This window comes from Panthera leo, chromosome A1 (assembly GCF_018350215.1).
Source record: "Panthera leo isolate Ple1 chromosome A1, P.leo_Ple1_pat1.1, whole genome shotgun sequence".
Classification (NCBI taxonomy): domain Eukaryota; kingdom Metazoa; phylum Chordata; class Mammalia; order Carnivora; family Felidae; genus Panthera; species Panthera leo.
In genome coordinates, this window is record NC_056679.1 from 112,354,801 (window position 1) to 112,371,219 (window position 16,419).

At 52.5% G+C, this 16,419-nt stretch overlaps 1 protein-coding gene across 2 annotated transcripts in view; it reads left to right on the forward strand.

Annotated features, from left to right (window-relative positions):
- Positions 1-4,610: 4,610 nt before the first annotated feature.
- Positions 4,611-16,419, forward strand: part of SLC25A48 (solute carrier family 25 member 48) — a 43,425-nt gene continuing 31,616 nt past the window's right edge. For both annotated transcript variants that reach the window (XM_042935733.1, XM_042935742.1), the window contains exons 1-3: positions 4,611-4,845; positions 10,538-10,581; positions 15,149-15,220. In XM_042935733.1, coding sequence (XP_042791667.1) covers positions 4,800-4,845; positions 10,538-10,581; positions 15,149-15,220 — 162 coding nt within the window. In that variant the 5' untranslated portion in view covers positions 4,611-4,799. The remainder of the gene's footprint in view (positions 4,846-10,537; positions 10,582-15,148; positions 15,221-16,419) is intronic.

Sequence of the window (16,419 nt, forward strand, 5' to 3'; positions counted from 1 at the left end):
GCAAATGTTAATACCAGCTTATTGATGGTGGGGAAAGTGAAGCACAGAGGTTAGGACATTTATACAGAGGGGCCAGGGCAGGGATGGGAGCAAGGGCTTTGGGGAAAGTCACCTCCACTTTCTGAGTCTTGGCCAAGAGGCAGCACCTTGGTTAAGAGCTGGTCCTGGAGTCCTACACCAAGTGCATAATCCTCCATTCATTGCCTGTGTGGCTTTGGGGAAACTGCTTAACCTCTCTGAGCTGTACTCTTCTCACCTATAAATGCGGAATTTCTTCACAGAATACGATGAGATGGTGTAGGTGGAGCGTATGGTACTGGGCCAGCTTAGAGCCCTGGTTAAAAAAAAAAGACCGTGGTATATTTGAGGTCTTGATGAATCAAGGCAGGTGAAGAGACTGGGGCTGTCCCCTCTCTTTACTGAGGCATTCTCCCTCCAAGTACAGTCAACTCCAAAAATCCTCCGCTGGGTCCTCACCAGTCCTCTCTGACACCCTCAGACTCCTCTGAGTCTCCCAGGTCTGCACCTCTTTCAGTGCCCAAGTGCATACTCTGCCAGCCCAGGGCAGAGGAAACCGGACCAGAAAACTCTCCCCACTGGGGCAGCCAAGCGGTTTTTTCCCCACCTCCTGGGAGTCCCAAGTGCTGTACAGCAGCGCCCTCTGCTGGCACATCTTGACAAGACACGCATAGCTGGTGGTGCTGTGGCCCAGAAATTTCAGACCTTTTGGACACCACCTAAGAGGGAACTCATCTGCACTCTCTCTCCAAAAGACAGAGGGGGAAATTGAGGCCTGGACTTGCCCAAGGTGCAGCGGCAGCACCAGAAGCAGAGCCCAGGCCGCCCAGCCTCCCAGTGGCTGCTTGGCCCCACTTCACAGCCCTACACCTCTTTTCTTGACTTGGAGTCACATTGAATAGACGCTGGGCCAAATACAGTCTGAACATGCTCTGAGTAGACTTTCTCAAAGAACTGTCAACGAGAAGCTCAAATAGCAGCTAGGAAATCACCGTATGCTCCTTCCTTTCCCGTCAGAATCAGGGAAGGGACCCGAGAGCTCCCATTATCTGAGGTCAGTGCAGGACTGCTTGCAGCAGGTACAGCTGGAGGGTAGACGGGCAGCAGCTGGAGGGTAGACGGGACGGGGAAGAGGGCCTCTGTCACCATGATCCAGGCAGAGACGTCAGAAAGGGCTGCACGTCAGAGCCATGGAAGAGATGGCTGTTGGGATGGGGCCCAGGGAGAGAAAGGAATCGCAGACGGCATCCAGGATCCGGCCTGGGTGACTGGTTGGGTGGGGACACGGAGTAAGGCATGCTTGGGGAGTTAAAACGGTCATCAGGGATGTGTCACATGGGAAATGCTGTGGGGTCACCCAAGTGGAGGTGTTGAGTAAAGATAGGCAGGCTCAGAAGTGAGGTCTGAGTGGGAGATGAGTGCTGGTTTCCTGGCCTCCCCCCTCTCCCCTCCCCCCCTCATGGAAGCACCGGGGAGGAAGCACCAAGGAGTGAGAACAGGGCAGCAGAGAAGGGGAGAACAGCTGAGCGGTGGGGGGATGGGCTTCCAGGAGGCGAGAGAGCAGGAGTCAGGGCCACGGCCACAGATCATCAGACTGACTGGAGCAGCCGGCTCAGGACTGTGCTGCTCTGCTTGGCTCGGCAGGTGGGGAGCGAGGGCTTGGCCGAGGGAGAGTTGAGGAGCTGGAGCCGTGGGCTGGATGGACTCAAGGGCAGCTGGGAGACTCGAGGCCTGGGGGCCTTCCCTGAGCCCTGCCTGCCACACAGTGCTCCCACAGCCACCTCCGTGTGGCAGCTCAGACAAATTGTCTCCTCTCTTACAGCTCCCAAGAACAGAGGCTGGCACATAGTGGGTCCTCAGGCAAGTCCTTACCTGAAAGGGCAGATGAGAGGTGGGAAGTGGTGGCTGTCAAACGTTAGCAGCCCATCCCGTGTGCACCACCCCCAAATGCTCCTCGGGGCTACCTTCCAGGAAGGAGTTGAGGGAGCAAGGAAGTGAGGGGTGTTTTTCTTGCCCTGGCAACCCAGGAAGTTGATCTGTCTGTGCCTTAGTTTCTGTACCTGCTCTCTCCCGAGGGCAGAAGACACGTGTGTGTGGCGACATGGCAAATGCTCCAAAGCAGGGAAGCCAGGTGTAAGTGGCAGGCCGGATCCCACAGCCTGGTGGTCTGGGATTCTCCAGGCCTGGCCCTTGACTGCCACTGGACCTGGGTCCTCCCCCTGCCTGTCGGTCGGTGTGCCTCATGGGCAGACCTGTGACATACATTTGGGAATGGAACATGGACTGTGGTTTCTTCTGGAAAGGAGTCTACTCCTTCCCTCCTGCCGCATTCATGAACAGTGCAAAGCAGCGGATTTCGGGACTCAGGCGGCTGTCCCAGAGCTGCCGGAGCCACTGCCTGCCAGTTCGTGCTGACACAGGACCAAGGAATGACAGTCCGCCTTAGCACCCCGTAGGTGGTCCTCCAAGAGAGTGGGTCTTTCAACCTGTTGACTTGCTCAATAGTGACGGTAAAAAAAGGGCCATTCTTTGGAGACCTTTCATTTATTCTAATGTCCGGGCATACATCGCAGGCCCGGTAGGTAGGGCAGTGCTGATGGTCAGCCCCGACTCCTCAGCAGCCTCTTGGCCCTTAGGATCAAGCCTCAGTGGTCAGACTTTGTCTTGCTTGGGAAGAAGGAGGCCTGGGTGATGTGACGTGGATGTGCTGGTGGGAGAAGAGCAGGCCCAGCAGAGCCCCCTTCTTCTAGACCATCCCCTCACCATTTTGGGTGCCAAGGTTGGGTTCCTGCCGGGCATTAGCATCGAATCATCTTCCTTCTTGGAAGGGGATCAGGAACTCCCAGTGCACCAAAAGAAGCCTCTCCACACAGCCAGGCCAAGCTGGGTCCCTGCTGGGTTCAGGGCCTCGCTGCAAAGAGGATACCTGAGGAAGAGAGGACTACCCCTCTGCCTTCCTGGGAGCCCAGGGTGGAAAGTGTAGGCTGAACCCGGGGCTGGAGGGAGCTGGGCCCCTGGAGAGCTGGAAATTAGACATGACCCTGAATCCCCAGGTCTTGCTTGGGCCCAGGATGCTGAGTGGGACCTGGCTGTGTGACAATAAGCATCACCCGCTGAGGCTGGGAGGGGGAAGAGAAAGCCCGCAGCTGATTGGAATCTGTACTGTCAAGATTGTGTCAGGTGAACAGAGGGGTCTACCAGAGAAACAATCAGCAGGAGACATATATATTAGGTAAGCGTGGGGTCTAGCTGGGAAAATCTGAAATCTGGAGCACAGGCTGGAAGGTTGGGAATGCTTAGGAGCTGACATTGCATTCTACAGGTGAAATTTCCTTTTCCTCACGGATGCCTCCATTTTGTTCTTTAAAAACAAAACGAAACGAAACAAAAAGCAAACAAAAACATTGGGGACACCTGGGTGGCTCAGTCGGTTAAAAGTCTGACTCTGGCTCTGGTCAGGATCTCATGGTTCGTCAGTTCGAGCCCTGCATCAGGCTCTCTATCCCCTCTCTATCCCTCCCCCACCAGGATTCTCTCTCTCTCTCTCTCTCTCTCTCTCTCTCTCTCTCAAAAATAAACATTTTTTTAAAAGATTGTAAGTAATCTCTACACCCAACTCACAACCCTGAGATCGAGAGTTGTATGCTGTTCCAACTAAGCCAGCCAGGCACCCCTCCATTTGGCTTGTAAGGCTTTTCAACAGTTTGGGTGGAAGCCACCCAGATTATCAAGGATAAACTCCCTTACTTAAAATCAGCTGGTTTTAGGTGTTAACCATACCTACAAAAATACCTTCGCGGTCCATTAATGTTTGACTGAATCACGGGGTGCTGTTGCCCACCCAGCCAAGTTGATACAAAGCTGACCCTCACTGGGGGTGATAGTAATGCCTGCTCACAGCTGCTATGAGGGGGAAGCAGGACCACGCATAAAGCACCCCCCTCCTTCCACGCACAGACCCTGGCCTGAAGACATCCTCATAGCTAATGTTTATTTAGAGCTGACTTGGAACCTAGCCTGGGGCTAAGTGCTTTCCACACACTATTTATTACTCATGGATAGATGGGGTTCTGCAACCTGGGGCTAGGCAGAGAGGTGTGGAGGGTGTGTCGAGAAAGAGTCCCTAACCTCTAAAACGGGCATGGAAAATCGTGTGTCCTGTGTCTAGTGAAACTGTCTCTGGCTTCCAATCAGATCATCACAACTAAGAACTTGTGGCCCAGCTGAAAGCCGCTCATTCCGTTAGAATTCTTTCGGTGCTCTTTTGGAAAGAGGATGTGTCCTCACAGGTAAACAATCCTATCTCAGGTCTTGGTATTTGTAATCAAATACTTCCCGACCTTGGATAAGGCCTTTCTACCTCTTGTCATGAGTCCTGCCAAACTGTCCCGGACACCACTTGCAGTGTCTCGGAGGAGTGAGCGAGGCAGGGGCGGGCATCTGAGCCTCAAGGCGCCGAGGACGTGTGGTGGCAAGGAGTGGGCGCGGGAGAAGGGCGGGCTAAGGGAACGCCCCGCGCGGGCCCCAGCGTCCCGGACGGGCGAGGTGCGGCGCCTTTAAGGTCCGCTGGGGGCGTGCTAGCAGCGGCCACGGGCCCTTGGAGAGGTGAGCGCTGGCGCCCCGCGGGTCCTGTGCTCGGAGACGGGACTCGAAGTAGGACCTACGGCGCGCCCGAGTCTCCCACCTCCTCCCCCGAGCGCGGGCCGGCGGGTGGTACGCCCCGCGGACTCTCACTGGGCACCCACCCGGCTGCGGGAGCGCGAGGCGCCGCTACTGTGGCCATGGGCAGCTTCCAGCTGGAGGACTTCGCGGCGGGCTGGATCGGAGGTGAGCCCGGCCCTGGATGGGAGGGAGCCCCCCCACCCCCACCCCCACCCAGGAGGTGAGTGTGCTTGTGGGAGACGCCCGGGCCAGGGAGAAGGAGAGAGAGCCGGCCGAGCTCACACACGGTGCTGGGGTCTGGGGGCTCCGCGCCGGTGCGCCTCCGCTTGGCGCGCAGCGTGCGCGCCGCCTGCTGCCCGAGCGCCCCTCCGCCGCTGGCCTCGCTGTGCTCGCGGTGCCTCGCCTGTTGCCGGGGCTGACCCCCGCCAGCCTCGCAGCTACTCTCTGAGCTGCGGCTTTGCCTCAAAGTGAGGACCCGCCCAAGCGGCTCCGGTAACGATTAAACCGGCCGTCGAAGCCGACAGCCAATGGAGAGTCCGAGCGCGCACACACCCTTCGGAGACTCGGTGTGTGTGCCTGAGGTTGGGGTCCTCACTGCAAGAGCTTGTGGGTGAGGGTGGCGATTGCTCCTGGCGCGGGAGGGCGCCTGGCTTAGCGATCCGGCGGTTCCCAGGAGGAGCGCTGGCTGAAGCGTGCCGGCGGTCTGGGAGCCCAGCCCCTGGCGGCAGGTGCCCGTTGCCAGATAGGAGGAACGCTTCCCGTTTTCAGCCTTTGTCGGCTGTCCGGTCTCTCCTCCCAGCACTCTTGGACGAGGTCGTCCCTTTGAGCGGCTGCTGGAGCCGCTGTTTGCTGGACCTGGGATGGGCTTGCGTGGGCGAGAGTTGCATTGATTTCCTTACTTCTCTGATCTTCTCTTTCCAGTAGATTTAGTTCTCCTCTTTTCTCAGCTACTGACCAGGTTTGGGGAGGGTTTGAGAAGGACTTCCCTTTTTGTTAAGTATTAGCTTTCTTTTGGCCCCATCTGAGAGGATCATCAGAAAAGGGGTGCTGGCAAATGCAGCCGCTGCCCAAAGACAGAATCCAAAACAAAACTAAAAACCTGAGGGACTGAGGCAGAGGCTATAATTAGCATGTTTGTGCCCCACCAAGAGTTTTGGAAATGGAGAAGACCAAGAGATTTGTAGGAAAATGAAAATGAAACGAGAGCCACAGACCAGATAGTATTCCCGCCCCCCCTTCTGTCCCATTCTGGTGGCCCCTCCCACCTCTGTCCACCCACAGGTGGCTGCAGGGCCCCTGCTTCTCCCTGTCATGAGCAGAGGTCTTTTCTTCTACCAAAAGCAGGTTTTTTGTACAGGCTGTCTTGAGTCAGACTGAGACCACCGTGTCCTAACTTTACCATGGGGGGGGGCGAGGGGGGGTCGGGAGGCTGTACCCAGAGGCTCATTGGCCATATCCAGGCCCTCTTCTTTTTTTTTTTTTTTTTTAATGTTTTTAAAGTTTATTTCAAAAGAGAGCGAGTGAGGGGCAGAGTGAGAGGGAGACAGAATCCCAAGCAGGCTCTGCAAGCCAGATGCCCAGCTAGAACTCCTGAACCTCTGAGACCATGAGCCAAAACTGAGTCAGATGCTTAACCTACTGAGCCACCCCTTTGGCCAACCATCACCCACCCTGAGGGAGAGCCTTCCCTGATTAAGGCTGTCCACTTAAGTAGCCAGACCAACTTCAGGAGGGCTGCCCCTGGCTGGGTTTGAGAAATGCCCTAGAGGGTGAGGCTGTCAGAGTAGCTCTAGGTCTGTGATGACTCAGGGGCCTTCCCCAAGTCACGCAGTAAGCAGTGGATGGTCCTTTATTCTGCGATGGTCCTTACTTTCTTGTTGTTAACATTTCTTGTGTTTTGCTCTCGGGGCTTTCTCGCTTCTGTGAAGTGAGGAGAGTGTAATAACTGAATACTTAGTAGGTAGCAGAGGCTGTTTAAGTGCCACATGTTTTTTTTAATATTTATTTATTTTGAGAGAGAGAGAGTGTGTGAGCTGGGGAGGGGCGGAGAGAGAAGGAGAGGGAGAATCCAACCACACTCCATACCCAGTGTGGAGCCCAAAGTCGGGCTCAGTCTCATGATTGCAAGATCACGTCCTGACTGAGCTAAAATCAAGAGTCAGTTGCTCAGTGCAGGGGCCCTCACATGTATTTTTTAAAGTTGTTATTTGTTTATTTATTTATTTAGGGAGAGAGAGAGCAATTGCTAGTGGGGGAGGGTCAGAAAGAGGCGAGAGAGAGAATCCCAAGCAGGCTCTGCGCTGTCAGCTCTGAGCCGCATGAGGGGCTCGAACTCACAAACTGTGAGATCATGACCGAAGTGAAATCAAGAGTCATTCAACTGACTGAGCCACCCAGGTACTCCCCACACACATGTATTTTTAAAACAACTTCACTGTGGGGCACCTGGGTGACTCAGTTAAGTGTCTGACTCTTGATTTTGGCTCAGGTCACGATCACAGGGTCATGGGGTTGAGCCCCTCATGGAGCCCATGTCGAGCCCCACATCCAGCTCCATGCTGAGTATGGAGCCTGTTTGAGATATTCTTTGTTTCTCTCCCTCTCTCCCTCTCTCCCTCTCTCCCTCTCTCCCTCTCTCCCTCTCTCCCTCTCCCCCCCTCCCTCCCCCTCTCCCTCTGCCCTTCACCCACATGCATGCTCTCTATCAACATAAATAAATAAATAAATAGTAAACAAATATTAAAACAACTTTCTTGAGGTTATTTTACATATCCTAATATACACTCATTTCAAGTATGTAATTCCGTAATTTTTAGCGACTTTACCAGTGGTGCAGCCATTTACCATAAATTTGTTTTAGCCCATTTTCTTCCCTGTGAGATCCTTCATGCCCGTTTACAGTTAAATTCCATCCCCTCCCTCTGGGCAGCCGTGAATTTCCTTTCTGGCTGTATAAGTTAGCCTTTTCTTGGCATCTTATATAAATTGAATCATACAATGTCTGGTCTTCTATCTATTTATATATTTCTTTATAACCCCAGTGAGGTTTTACATCCTCATCGTACAGATCCTCATTTTACAGACGAGGAAATGGGAACAAAGGGGCATCCAGTGACTTGTCCAAGGCCATGTGTCTGGCATGAGCAGAGAGTCTGATGCCAGGCCATCTTAACCCCTGTACTCATCTGTACCTATTTTCTTTCTTAATGAACTTGCATAATAAAATCTCACCATCGTATCCTTTACATTTTGTTTGAAGTTTCACTGGTCTGTGAGGTCCTCGGGTCTGGAAACCACTGGCCTGATTGTCTTGTTTCTTATCTTGCATTTCCTGCTTTCAGGTGGGTGGGCTAATGAATGAGTAGGGAGACACAGGTCCAAGATGGGCTCTGGGTCTGTTTCCCTGGGCCAAGAGACACCTGTAGTGAAGGCTGCACTCACTAGGGAGGAAACAACTGGAGTCTGGGACCAGAGGTCCTTTCTTCCCCTGCTGGGAGGGGTTCCTGTAGAGTGAACTTCCCGCTGTCACCTTTCTGCCTCTGCCCACTTCTGTGGGAAGGAGGGGCTGAGAGGGATCTGGAGGTTCTAGACCAAGGGTACACCTGTTCTGGTGTTAGCTGCTTCCTCTGCCCCTGTACCCATCTAGTATTCCAGCACTGTTTTACCTGATGAAATCACGGCTGCTAGCAGAGAAACTTCCTCATCTGGGTGACGGGGAATTTGTCATAGAGGATTGGTTCCCATTTCAACCTCACAGTCACCAGCTTCTATAAGGGCGTCTTCATCTGTGTGGCCTCGGGGCAGCCTTGCTTCCTTCTGAAACTGCAAGCCTTGTGATTATGTGTGTCAATTGGCATTTTTCTGTGAGAAGAGAAATCCAGAGTATCCTTTAAAGGAGAGGCCTTCTTCAAAACAAAACAAAACAAAACTGGATAGTGGCAGCATCTCTCTCTCTTTTTTTTAATTTTTTAATGTTTATTTTTGAGAGAGAGAGAGAGCGAGCGAGCATGAGCGGGGGGAGGGGCAGAGACAGAAGGAGACACAGGATCTGAAGCAGGCTCCAGGCTCCAAGCTGTCAGCACAGAGCCCAACGCGGGGCTCGAACTCAAGAACTGTGAGATCATGACCTGGGCCAAAATCAGACGTTTAACCGATTGAGCCACGCAGGTGCCCCCGCAGCTCTCTCTGCTGGTACTTTACAATCATTACCTCTCTTCATTCTTACAATGGAACTGTGAGGCAGGTGCTGATGCTACTCCCACCTACACGTGCTAAAAGTGAGGTATCGAAAAGATGAAGTAACCTTTCAGGTAACCGAAAAGTTTCTGGGTTTTCTCCTCACACCCTCCCCTTTTTATTTGAGGTGACATTCACATAACGTAGAATTAACCATTTAAAGGTGCCCGATTCACTGGCATTTCGTATGGTCACAGTGTTGTACAACAGCTCCCTCTGGTCTAGTTCCAGATGTTCCTCACACCCAAGGAAGTCTCTGGACCCAACAAGTCATTCCTATCTCCCCTCTCTCCAGGCCCTGACAACCACTTGTCCACTTTCTGTCTCTGTGGATTTGCCTATTCGGGATAATCCACGTAAACAGAGTCAGATGATACGTGACCTTCTGTGTCTGGCCTCCTGCACTCAGCATCACATCTTCAGCATTCATCCACGTGATGGCGAGCATCGGCCCTACATTCCTATTTATGTCTAACAACATTCATTTTATGGATTTACCTCATTTTATTGGCCCACTCACCCCCTGATGGGCATTTGGGCTGTTTCCACCATTTGGTCATCATGAATAGTGCTGCTGTGCTCATATGTTCATGGACATGTCTCAGGGCCTGTTGTAGTTCTTTTAGGTATCTATCTAGGAGTGGAATTGCTGGGCCATGTGATAATTCTTTGTTTAAGTTCTTGAGGAAACGACACGCTGTTTCCACAGTGGCTGCACCATTTTGCATCTCCACCAGCAACGTACAAGAATTCCAGTCCTCCATATCCTCGCCAACCCTCTTATTTTCCTTAAAAAAAGAAAAAAAATTAGGGCCATCCTAGTAGGTGACAAGGGGGACTGTCTCTCACTGTGATGTTGATTTGCGTTTCCCTCATGACTCGTGATGTTAGGCATCTTTTCATTTACAGGTTGGCCGTTTGTATATTTTGTATTTTCTTTGGAGAAATGCCTATTCAAATCTTTTGCCCTTAAAAAAAATCCTTTCTTTTTTTTTTTAGTTGTAAGTATTCTTTATAAATTCTGGATACTAGAGCCTTATCACATATATGATTTGCAGATATTTCTTCCCAGTCCATAGGTTGTCTTCACTTTCTTGATAGTGTCCTTTGCTGCACAAAAGTTTTTAATTCTTACAATACCCACCTCATTTTTTATTTTGTTATTTGTGTTTTTAGTGTCCTGAGAATCTGTTGCCCATCTAAGGTCGTAAAGATTTCCTCCTGCATTTTGTAAATGATTTTTATAGTTTTTTATAGATTTTTATAGTTTTAGTACTTCCATTTAGGTCTTTGGTCTATTTTGAGTTCATTTTTTGTGTATGGTATGAGGTAGGGGGTCTAACTTCATTTTTTGGCATGCGGGTATCCAGTTTTCCCAGCACCCTCACTGTCCTTTTTTGGGGTGCTCGTTTCTCGAGGCAGAGCCCAGGTTTCACTTCCTTTTCTCTGCCTTCCTCAGTGCCTTTGCCAGTGCCCGGCACATTGCGGGTGGGGGAGGCAACTGGGCATTGAGTGAATGAGTGAATGTGAGTGCCTGAGCCCCGGTCTTATCCCAAGAGGCAGCCCGCGCAGGTGAGAAGCCCAGGGGCTGAGTGACGAGGTCCTTTTCTTTGATCTACAGGTGCAGCCAGCGTCATTGTCGGTCACCCTCTGGACACGGTCAAGGTACTTCAACCACGTTTGCCATTACCTCTTGGAAGGGGGCCTGGAGTGAGTCTGCCTCCAGGAATGCATCTGCTGTTTCTGATCCCAAGACAGTCTCCAGCCCAGGGAAGATTCTGTGTGCCAGCCCAGGGGGGGTGGGGCGCCAGGAAGACTGGTTTGGATCATCCTTCTCCTCTCATTACTTGGCGGTGATTTTGTTTTTGTGAATGTTCCATTTCTGCCTTGAGGTTCTCATGGGCTGTGGGGGAGGGGGCCAAGGCAATGGTGAGTATCCCCTTAGTCTCTGTGGAACTAAGAAACTGGGAAAGCCTTCAGATGTGAAGTGGCCACGGAGTCCAAAATGTAAGGTTGGGTTTTAGGTGATTAGAAAAGATGTTCTAGGCGTGGAAAGCAGTGCGGGCAGAGGCGGAGATGGGGACACTGCCCGGGGGCCACTCCTGGGAAAAGCGTGGCCAGTGTTGCTGATGCATCAGGTTTCTGAAAGCACCTATAGGATCAGAGTCCAGGAAAGGTGGGTCAGCGCTTAATCTCTGGAAGCCTTCAGTATCATGTTAGGACTGTGGATTTGGGCTGGGGTTGGCAACTGTTGTAAGGTGACGTAGTGCATGGAGTGTGAGGACTCAGTAGAGCCCTCTGACATTGGGATCATCCATGCTCCTTGTTCTACAGATATAGAAGCTAGCCCGAAAGGGGAAGGGGCTTGCCTTAGGTCAGACAACAGATTAAAGCATTGAAGAGTGAGGTGAGTGACCCCCATCCTTGCCACCTGTCCCCAGGACTCAGAGCCTTACCCTAAGAGCATGGTCACGAATAGTGCCTTCTCACCCCTGAATTGAACATTCATGTCTAAAGCTCTGGCTGGATTGTGCACAAAGAGGAGCTGTTCAGGCCCTTCCCAGCCGGCTGCTACAGTCCCTTTTCTCCCCGTCTTCCTCCCTTTGGGACAGTGCGCCCCTCTTAGGTCAGAGCCCCAGCCTGCTCTCTTCTTGACGGGGCATCAGCCCATTTGTCTTGAATAATTGAAGATATTTCCTAGCTCCTTGTATCCCCCTATGGCCCTGTCTTTTGCTCATACATCAAGCACCTACTAGACACTTGTTTTTGCAGGCAGTATGGGGATAGCAAGGCATCAGTAGGAGACAAAACATGTCCAATCCCTGCCCCTGTAGGCCTTCCGGCTACATTCCTGGCACAGGCAACCATTGTGTCTCCCGGGGAGAGTGTCCTTCCCTTACCCTCAGCGTGACCAGGGGCTGGTGGAGCTTGTTGGAGGCATGCCCTCCCCACACAGGCAAGTCTGGCCACCTGAAAAGGTGGAGCTGTCCTCCTCTCCACTTTGCCCCTTCCTGATACATCAAATCCAGTCTCTGCCCAGCCTGAGAACCTCTTCACTCAGCACACCAGGCTGGTGATGCCAGCTTGCATGGCTGGCCTTGCATGCCATCCGGGGATGTGGCCCGGGGCCCTCGTAACTCCTCAGAACGAGGAGCCTTCCTTCCTTTCTTCTGGCTGATGTTTTCTCTGAAGTTTCTGAGAAAGGTCCAGGCAAGAGGCTCAGAGTCTGAATTACCTGGAAGACAGTCTCTGCCTCCCCACCTATTCTCCCGTGCCCAGGGTACAGCCCTTACCCTCCCCACGCCTTGCTTTTCTCATCTGAAAAATGGGCAAAGAGCATCCCCCGGCAGGGCTGTCGTGAAGATTGTCGCCGTGGCACCGAGGCTGGAGTAATGAGTGAGACTTTCGCATCCTGATGAACACCCCTGCTGGGATGTCGGGAGTGCGTTGTGACTTGTCCGAGGTCCCAGGGCTTGCCCTTGGAAGAGCCCAGCTAAGAGGACCTAGTCAGGCTCCTTCCCCTGCCCTTGGCTACCTCACCCAAGTATGAGAGAGCCAGCCCGTGGCTGCTTGCTGGCCGTGGAGCTGGGATCTGGATTCTCACCTGGCTCTCGGCACACCTGAGGCATTTGGGGTATATGCCTGATGCAGTGTGACTTACCAGGGTTTGCTAATCAGGGTTCAGCTGCCTTTAGACCAGCTAGTGAACTATGGGAGAGCAAGTAGGCATTGTTGTAAGCTGCTACGTTTGTCATAATTCGTTACAGTGGCAACAGGAAGCGAATAGAGGAAGACAGCTTTGTCCATCTGTGAAAGGGGATAGTATCCATGCTGCCTAGTGTTTGTGGGGTTCCGTGAGAGAAGTTCTGTAGGATGCCCCATGTTTCCCCAGGAGTGCAGTTGTCCTACACTGAATACAGGCACCTGTTATGATGGTGCACTGTGCTGCTGGCCACAGGGGCAGCCTCCTCAGGCACTCAGCATGGCGGGGAGACCATCGCTCCATGGTTTTGAAACTATTCTGTGATCTGGGTTTGACTCATGTACGGTTTGCTTGAGTGACTCGAGCCCGTGAGTTTTTCAGTGGAACTTGATTCTTCTCGGGGACTCAACCTTTTTGTGGATTCGGTACCCAGGGGCATCCCTATCAGCGCTGGGGCCAGTGGGAGAGGGCATTCGGCCTGTTTATGCCAGTCTTAAATGGGGACGAGAAAGAGGCCCGTGCCCACCTCCCCTTGCCTACGTTCTCATCCTGGTTGGGGATACCCCACCCCCAGGTAGACCTCTGTGGGTCTGCTTAATGGGAAGACCATGAATGCCCTGTTCTCATCTTGCTACACCTTCCGGGGTGTCTTCACCTCCACCTGACTTAATATTGCATTTCCTTCAACCAGCCCACACTCTTGACCCTGGGTCTCTTTTTCTCCATGGCACCTGTCATCATCTGGCATATATATTTGATTGGGAATTACCTTTTATTGGCTGTTTTTTCCATCCCCACTTGGGTATAAGTTCCAGGAGGCCAGTAAGTTTGTTTTCTCTACCGCTGAATTTCCTGAGAGTAAATCAGTGACTGTTATAAAACAGGCGTTCAATAGTACTGGTTGAGTGAGTCCATCGATACATTTCTCTGATTATGAAAGCAATCTTTATGAAACATAGGATACCATTTGTGTATCGTACCTGTAAGAGCGCTACAGATTGCCTGTGGCCAGCTGGGTTTCTAACACTGTTGTGATGAATGTCGAGCTCTTAGCCGTGCTGTTAGCCATGGTTATTAGCTCAGAGGGGGGGTGCAGAGGGAGAATGTTGGAATTTTTTTATTAAGAAAATGTATTCCCACATGAGCTGTGCACTGAAAATTATTTTTAAATTATGTAAGCTAAAAATAATGAAAGTAACTCCTGTCTATCGTAGGAAAGTTGGAAAATGAAATGCAGTTCAGTGCAGAAAAACATCACCCATGATTTTCCCCTCAGAGGCTGTCACTTTTATGATGTGTGTTCTGCCTAAGTTTCTGCTACTTGTCTACAGACTGAGCTCAGGCTGTTAGTGTAGAGTATTAGTCTGCCCGTGGGTCTTCGTGGTCCCTGGACCCTGGATTCTAGGGGGCAGGGTCCAGATCATTCCTTCTGTGGTTCTCAGGGCTCCTTCTTACCAGTTTCAAGGGGGGTGCCCTGGCCCTTTTGTGGGCTTCCTCAAACCCTCTGTGGCTGTCAACTCATGCCCCTGATCACCAGAGCCAGTCTCCATCACAGGACACCACATCTTCCCCTCCAGCCCCTCCTTCATCCAGTGCAAAGGGGACACGTGGTAGGGCCATGCTCAGCTTGGGGACAGGAGGGAAATATGAGACGACCCTGCCATAGAAAGGGAGCCCAAATAAGCCATAATTAAACAGAGAAAGGACACCATTGCAACATTTAAGTTCAGACCGAAAAGATGAGCAGGAGCTGGAGGAAGAGCCTTCTGGGGGGAAGGAAAGGCTGATAGAAATTTCAGGCAGGGAGGGGAAGGGGGAAAGGGACATTCTAAGGACTTGGGGACATGCCACGTGGTGGGCACAGACAGCAGGGGCATGGAGAAAATGACACGCAAGGGTGAGAGGCAGGCTGTCCCAGGCCTCCTGGGCACTGGCAGAGAGGGTGGGGTTTACTCTAGGTTTGCTGGGAAGCCACCAGTGAACTTTGAATGGCAGTGGTGCGATTCACTGTGGTTGGAAGAGAACAGCGTGACTGCTGTGCAGATGCAGGTGAAGGGGTGGGAGGGAAGCAGCAGGCCAGTGGGGAGACCAGCCCATCCTCCAGCGGGGAGATGCGGGGGTTCCAGGGGGTGAGAAGGACAAGTCGCTCTGCGGACTGAGGATAGCAGAGTGTGGACAGCAGACAGAGCAGGGCCACGGATTAGTTTTTGTAGTCAAGAGACAGGGATCACATGTTGATCATTCAGGCATCACTTTGGAACAACAAACGGGCCTTTGTTCTTCTCTCAGACCAGGAAGACTTACGCTATGTTCAGCAAGCTCTGAATGGGACATTGAGGGACGCGGTGAGGGTAGAGGACAGAGCACAGGCCTGGTGCAGACAGAAACCCAGCCCTCCTCACCGGCCAGGTCACTTGGGGCAGGGCCTTCCCCTCTCCGGGCCCCGGCGCCACAAGGTCAGCGTCTCTGGGGCAGCGGGGATGTGAATAATCCCGGCCTGGGCCCTCACGTCACTGCATCTCTCCACAGACTCGCCTGCAGGCCGGCGTCAACTATGGGGACACCATCAGCTGCATCCGCACGGTGTACAGGAGGGAGAGTGTAAGTGCCCCCCGCCCCGGGGCAGGGCCTGGAGCCACACCCGCCAGGGACTCCCACGAACGAACGGCTCGAAGCCTGCCCAGGCCCCGGACACCGTGGCCACGGTCCTGATGCCAGCCCATCGGGCAGGAGGCCTGATCATTGCTTTTGGCTCAGCGTTGCCTCCTCCCTCCTCATCTCACACCACCACACCTCAAGTGTCGTGCGTCACCTAAACTTAACCCTGCCACCTCGTGCAGTGTTACTGGAGAGAGACCCGATTTTGTGTAACCTCTCTGGAGAAATTCTCAGGAATTTGGAGTCACAGGAAGGAGAAGTCCTGTGAAAACAGGGTGACCCGTCCATTTTCAAAGCCAAACGAGAGGCCACTAAACCACGCGCTCACTGGCTTCCCTTCCTGTGGCGGGAGCCAGGCCCTTCTGATTCCAGATGTCCAGCACTGACTTGTACCTCAGGTTTCTTGAGACCAGGAGGCCCAAGATTTTCCTTTTCCAAGGGGAAAACGGAATAATATTTTTTTAAGTTTGTTTATTTTTGAGAGAGAGAGAGCACACACATGCATATGAGCGGGGGAGGGCCAGAGAGAGACAGAGAGAGAATCCCAAGCAGGTCCCACCCTGTCAGCGCAGAGCCTGACTCAGGGCTCGAACTCACAAACCCTGAGATCATGACGTGAGCTGAAATCCAAAGTCGCACACCTAACTGACTGAGCCACCCAGGTGCCCCAGTTTTGAATAATATTTTATAGAGGGTATCAGGTACCCTTCTTGAGAATTAGCGTGTGCTTTCCGAAGACTTTCTCAGGCCCCTCTTTGGGGAGTTTAAAATACATTTTCTGATTTGTGATGAAATGACAATTTATTTGTTTATTTATTTTTGAGACAGAGAGAGAGAGAGAGCATGATGGGGGAGGGTCAGAGAGAGGGAGACACAGAACCTGAAACAGGCTCCAGGCTCTGAGCCGTCAGCCCAGAGCCCGATGTGGGGCTCGAACTCACGAACTGTGAGATCGTGACCTGAGCCGAAGTCGGACGCTTAACTGACTGAGCCACCCAGGCGCCCCTGAAATGACAGTTTAAAGAAGAGATCAGTTACAAGCCCCGTGGCAGCCCTGGGCTTTCCCTTGAGTCCCTGGAAACGTGGCCCCATTGCTGACCACCACCTTTTCCACGGCCTCCATCATAGGAGGTGCCCTGGGG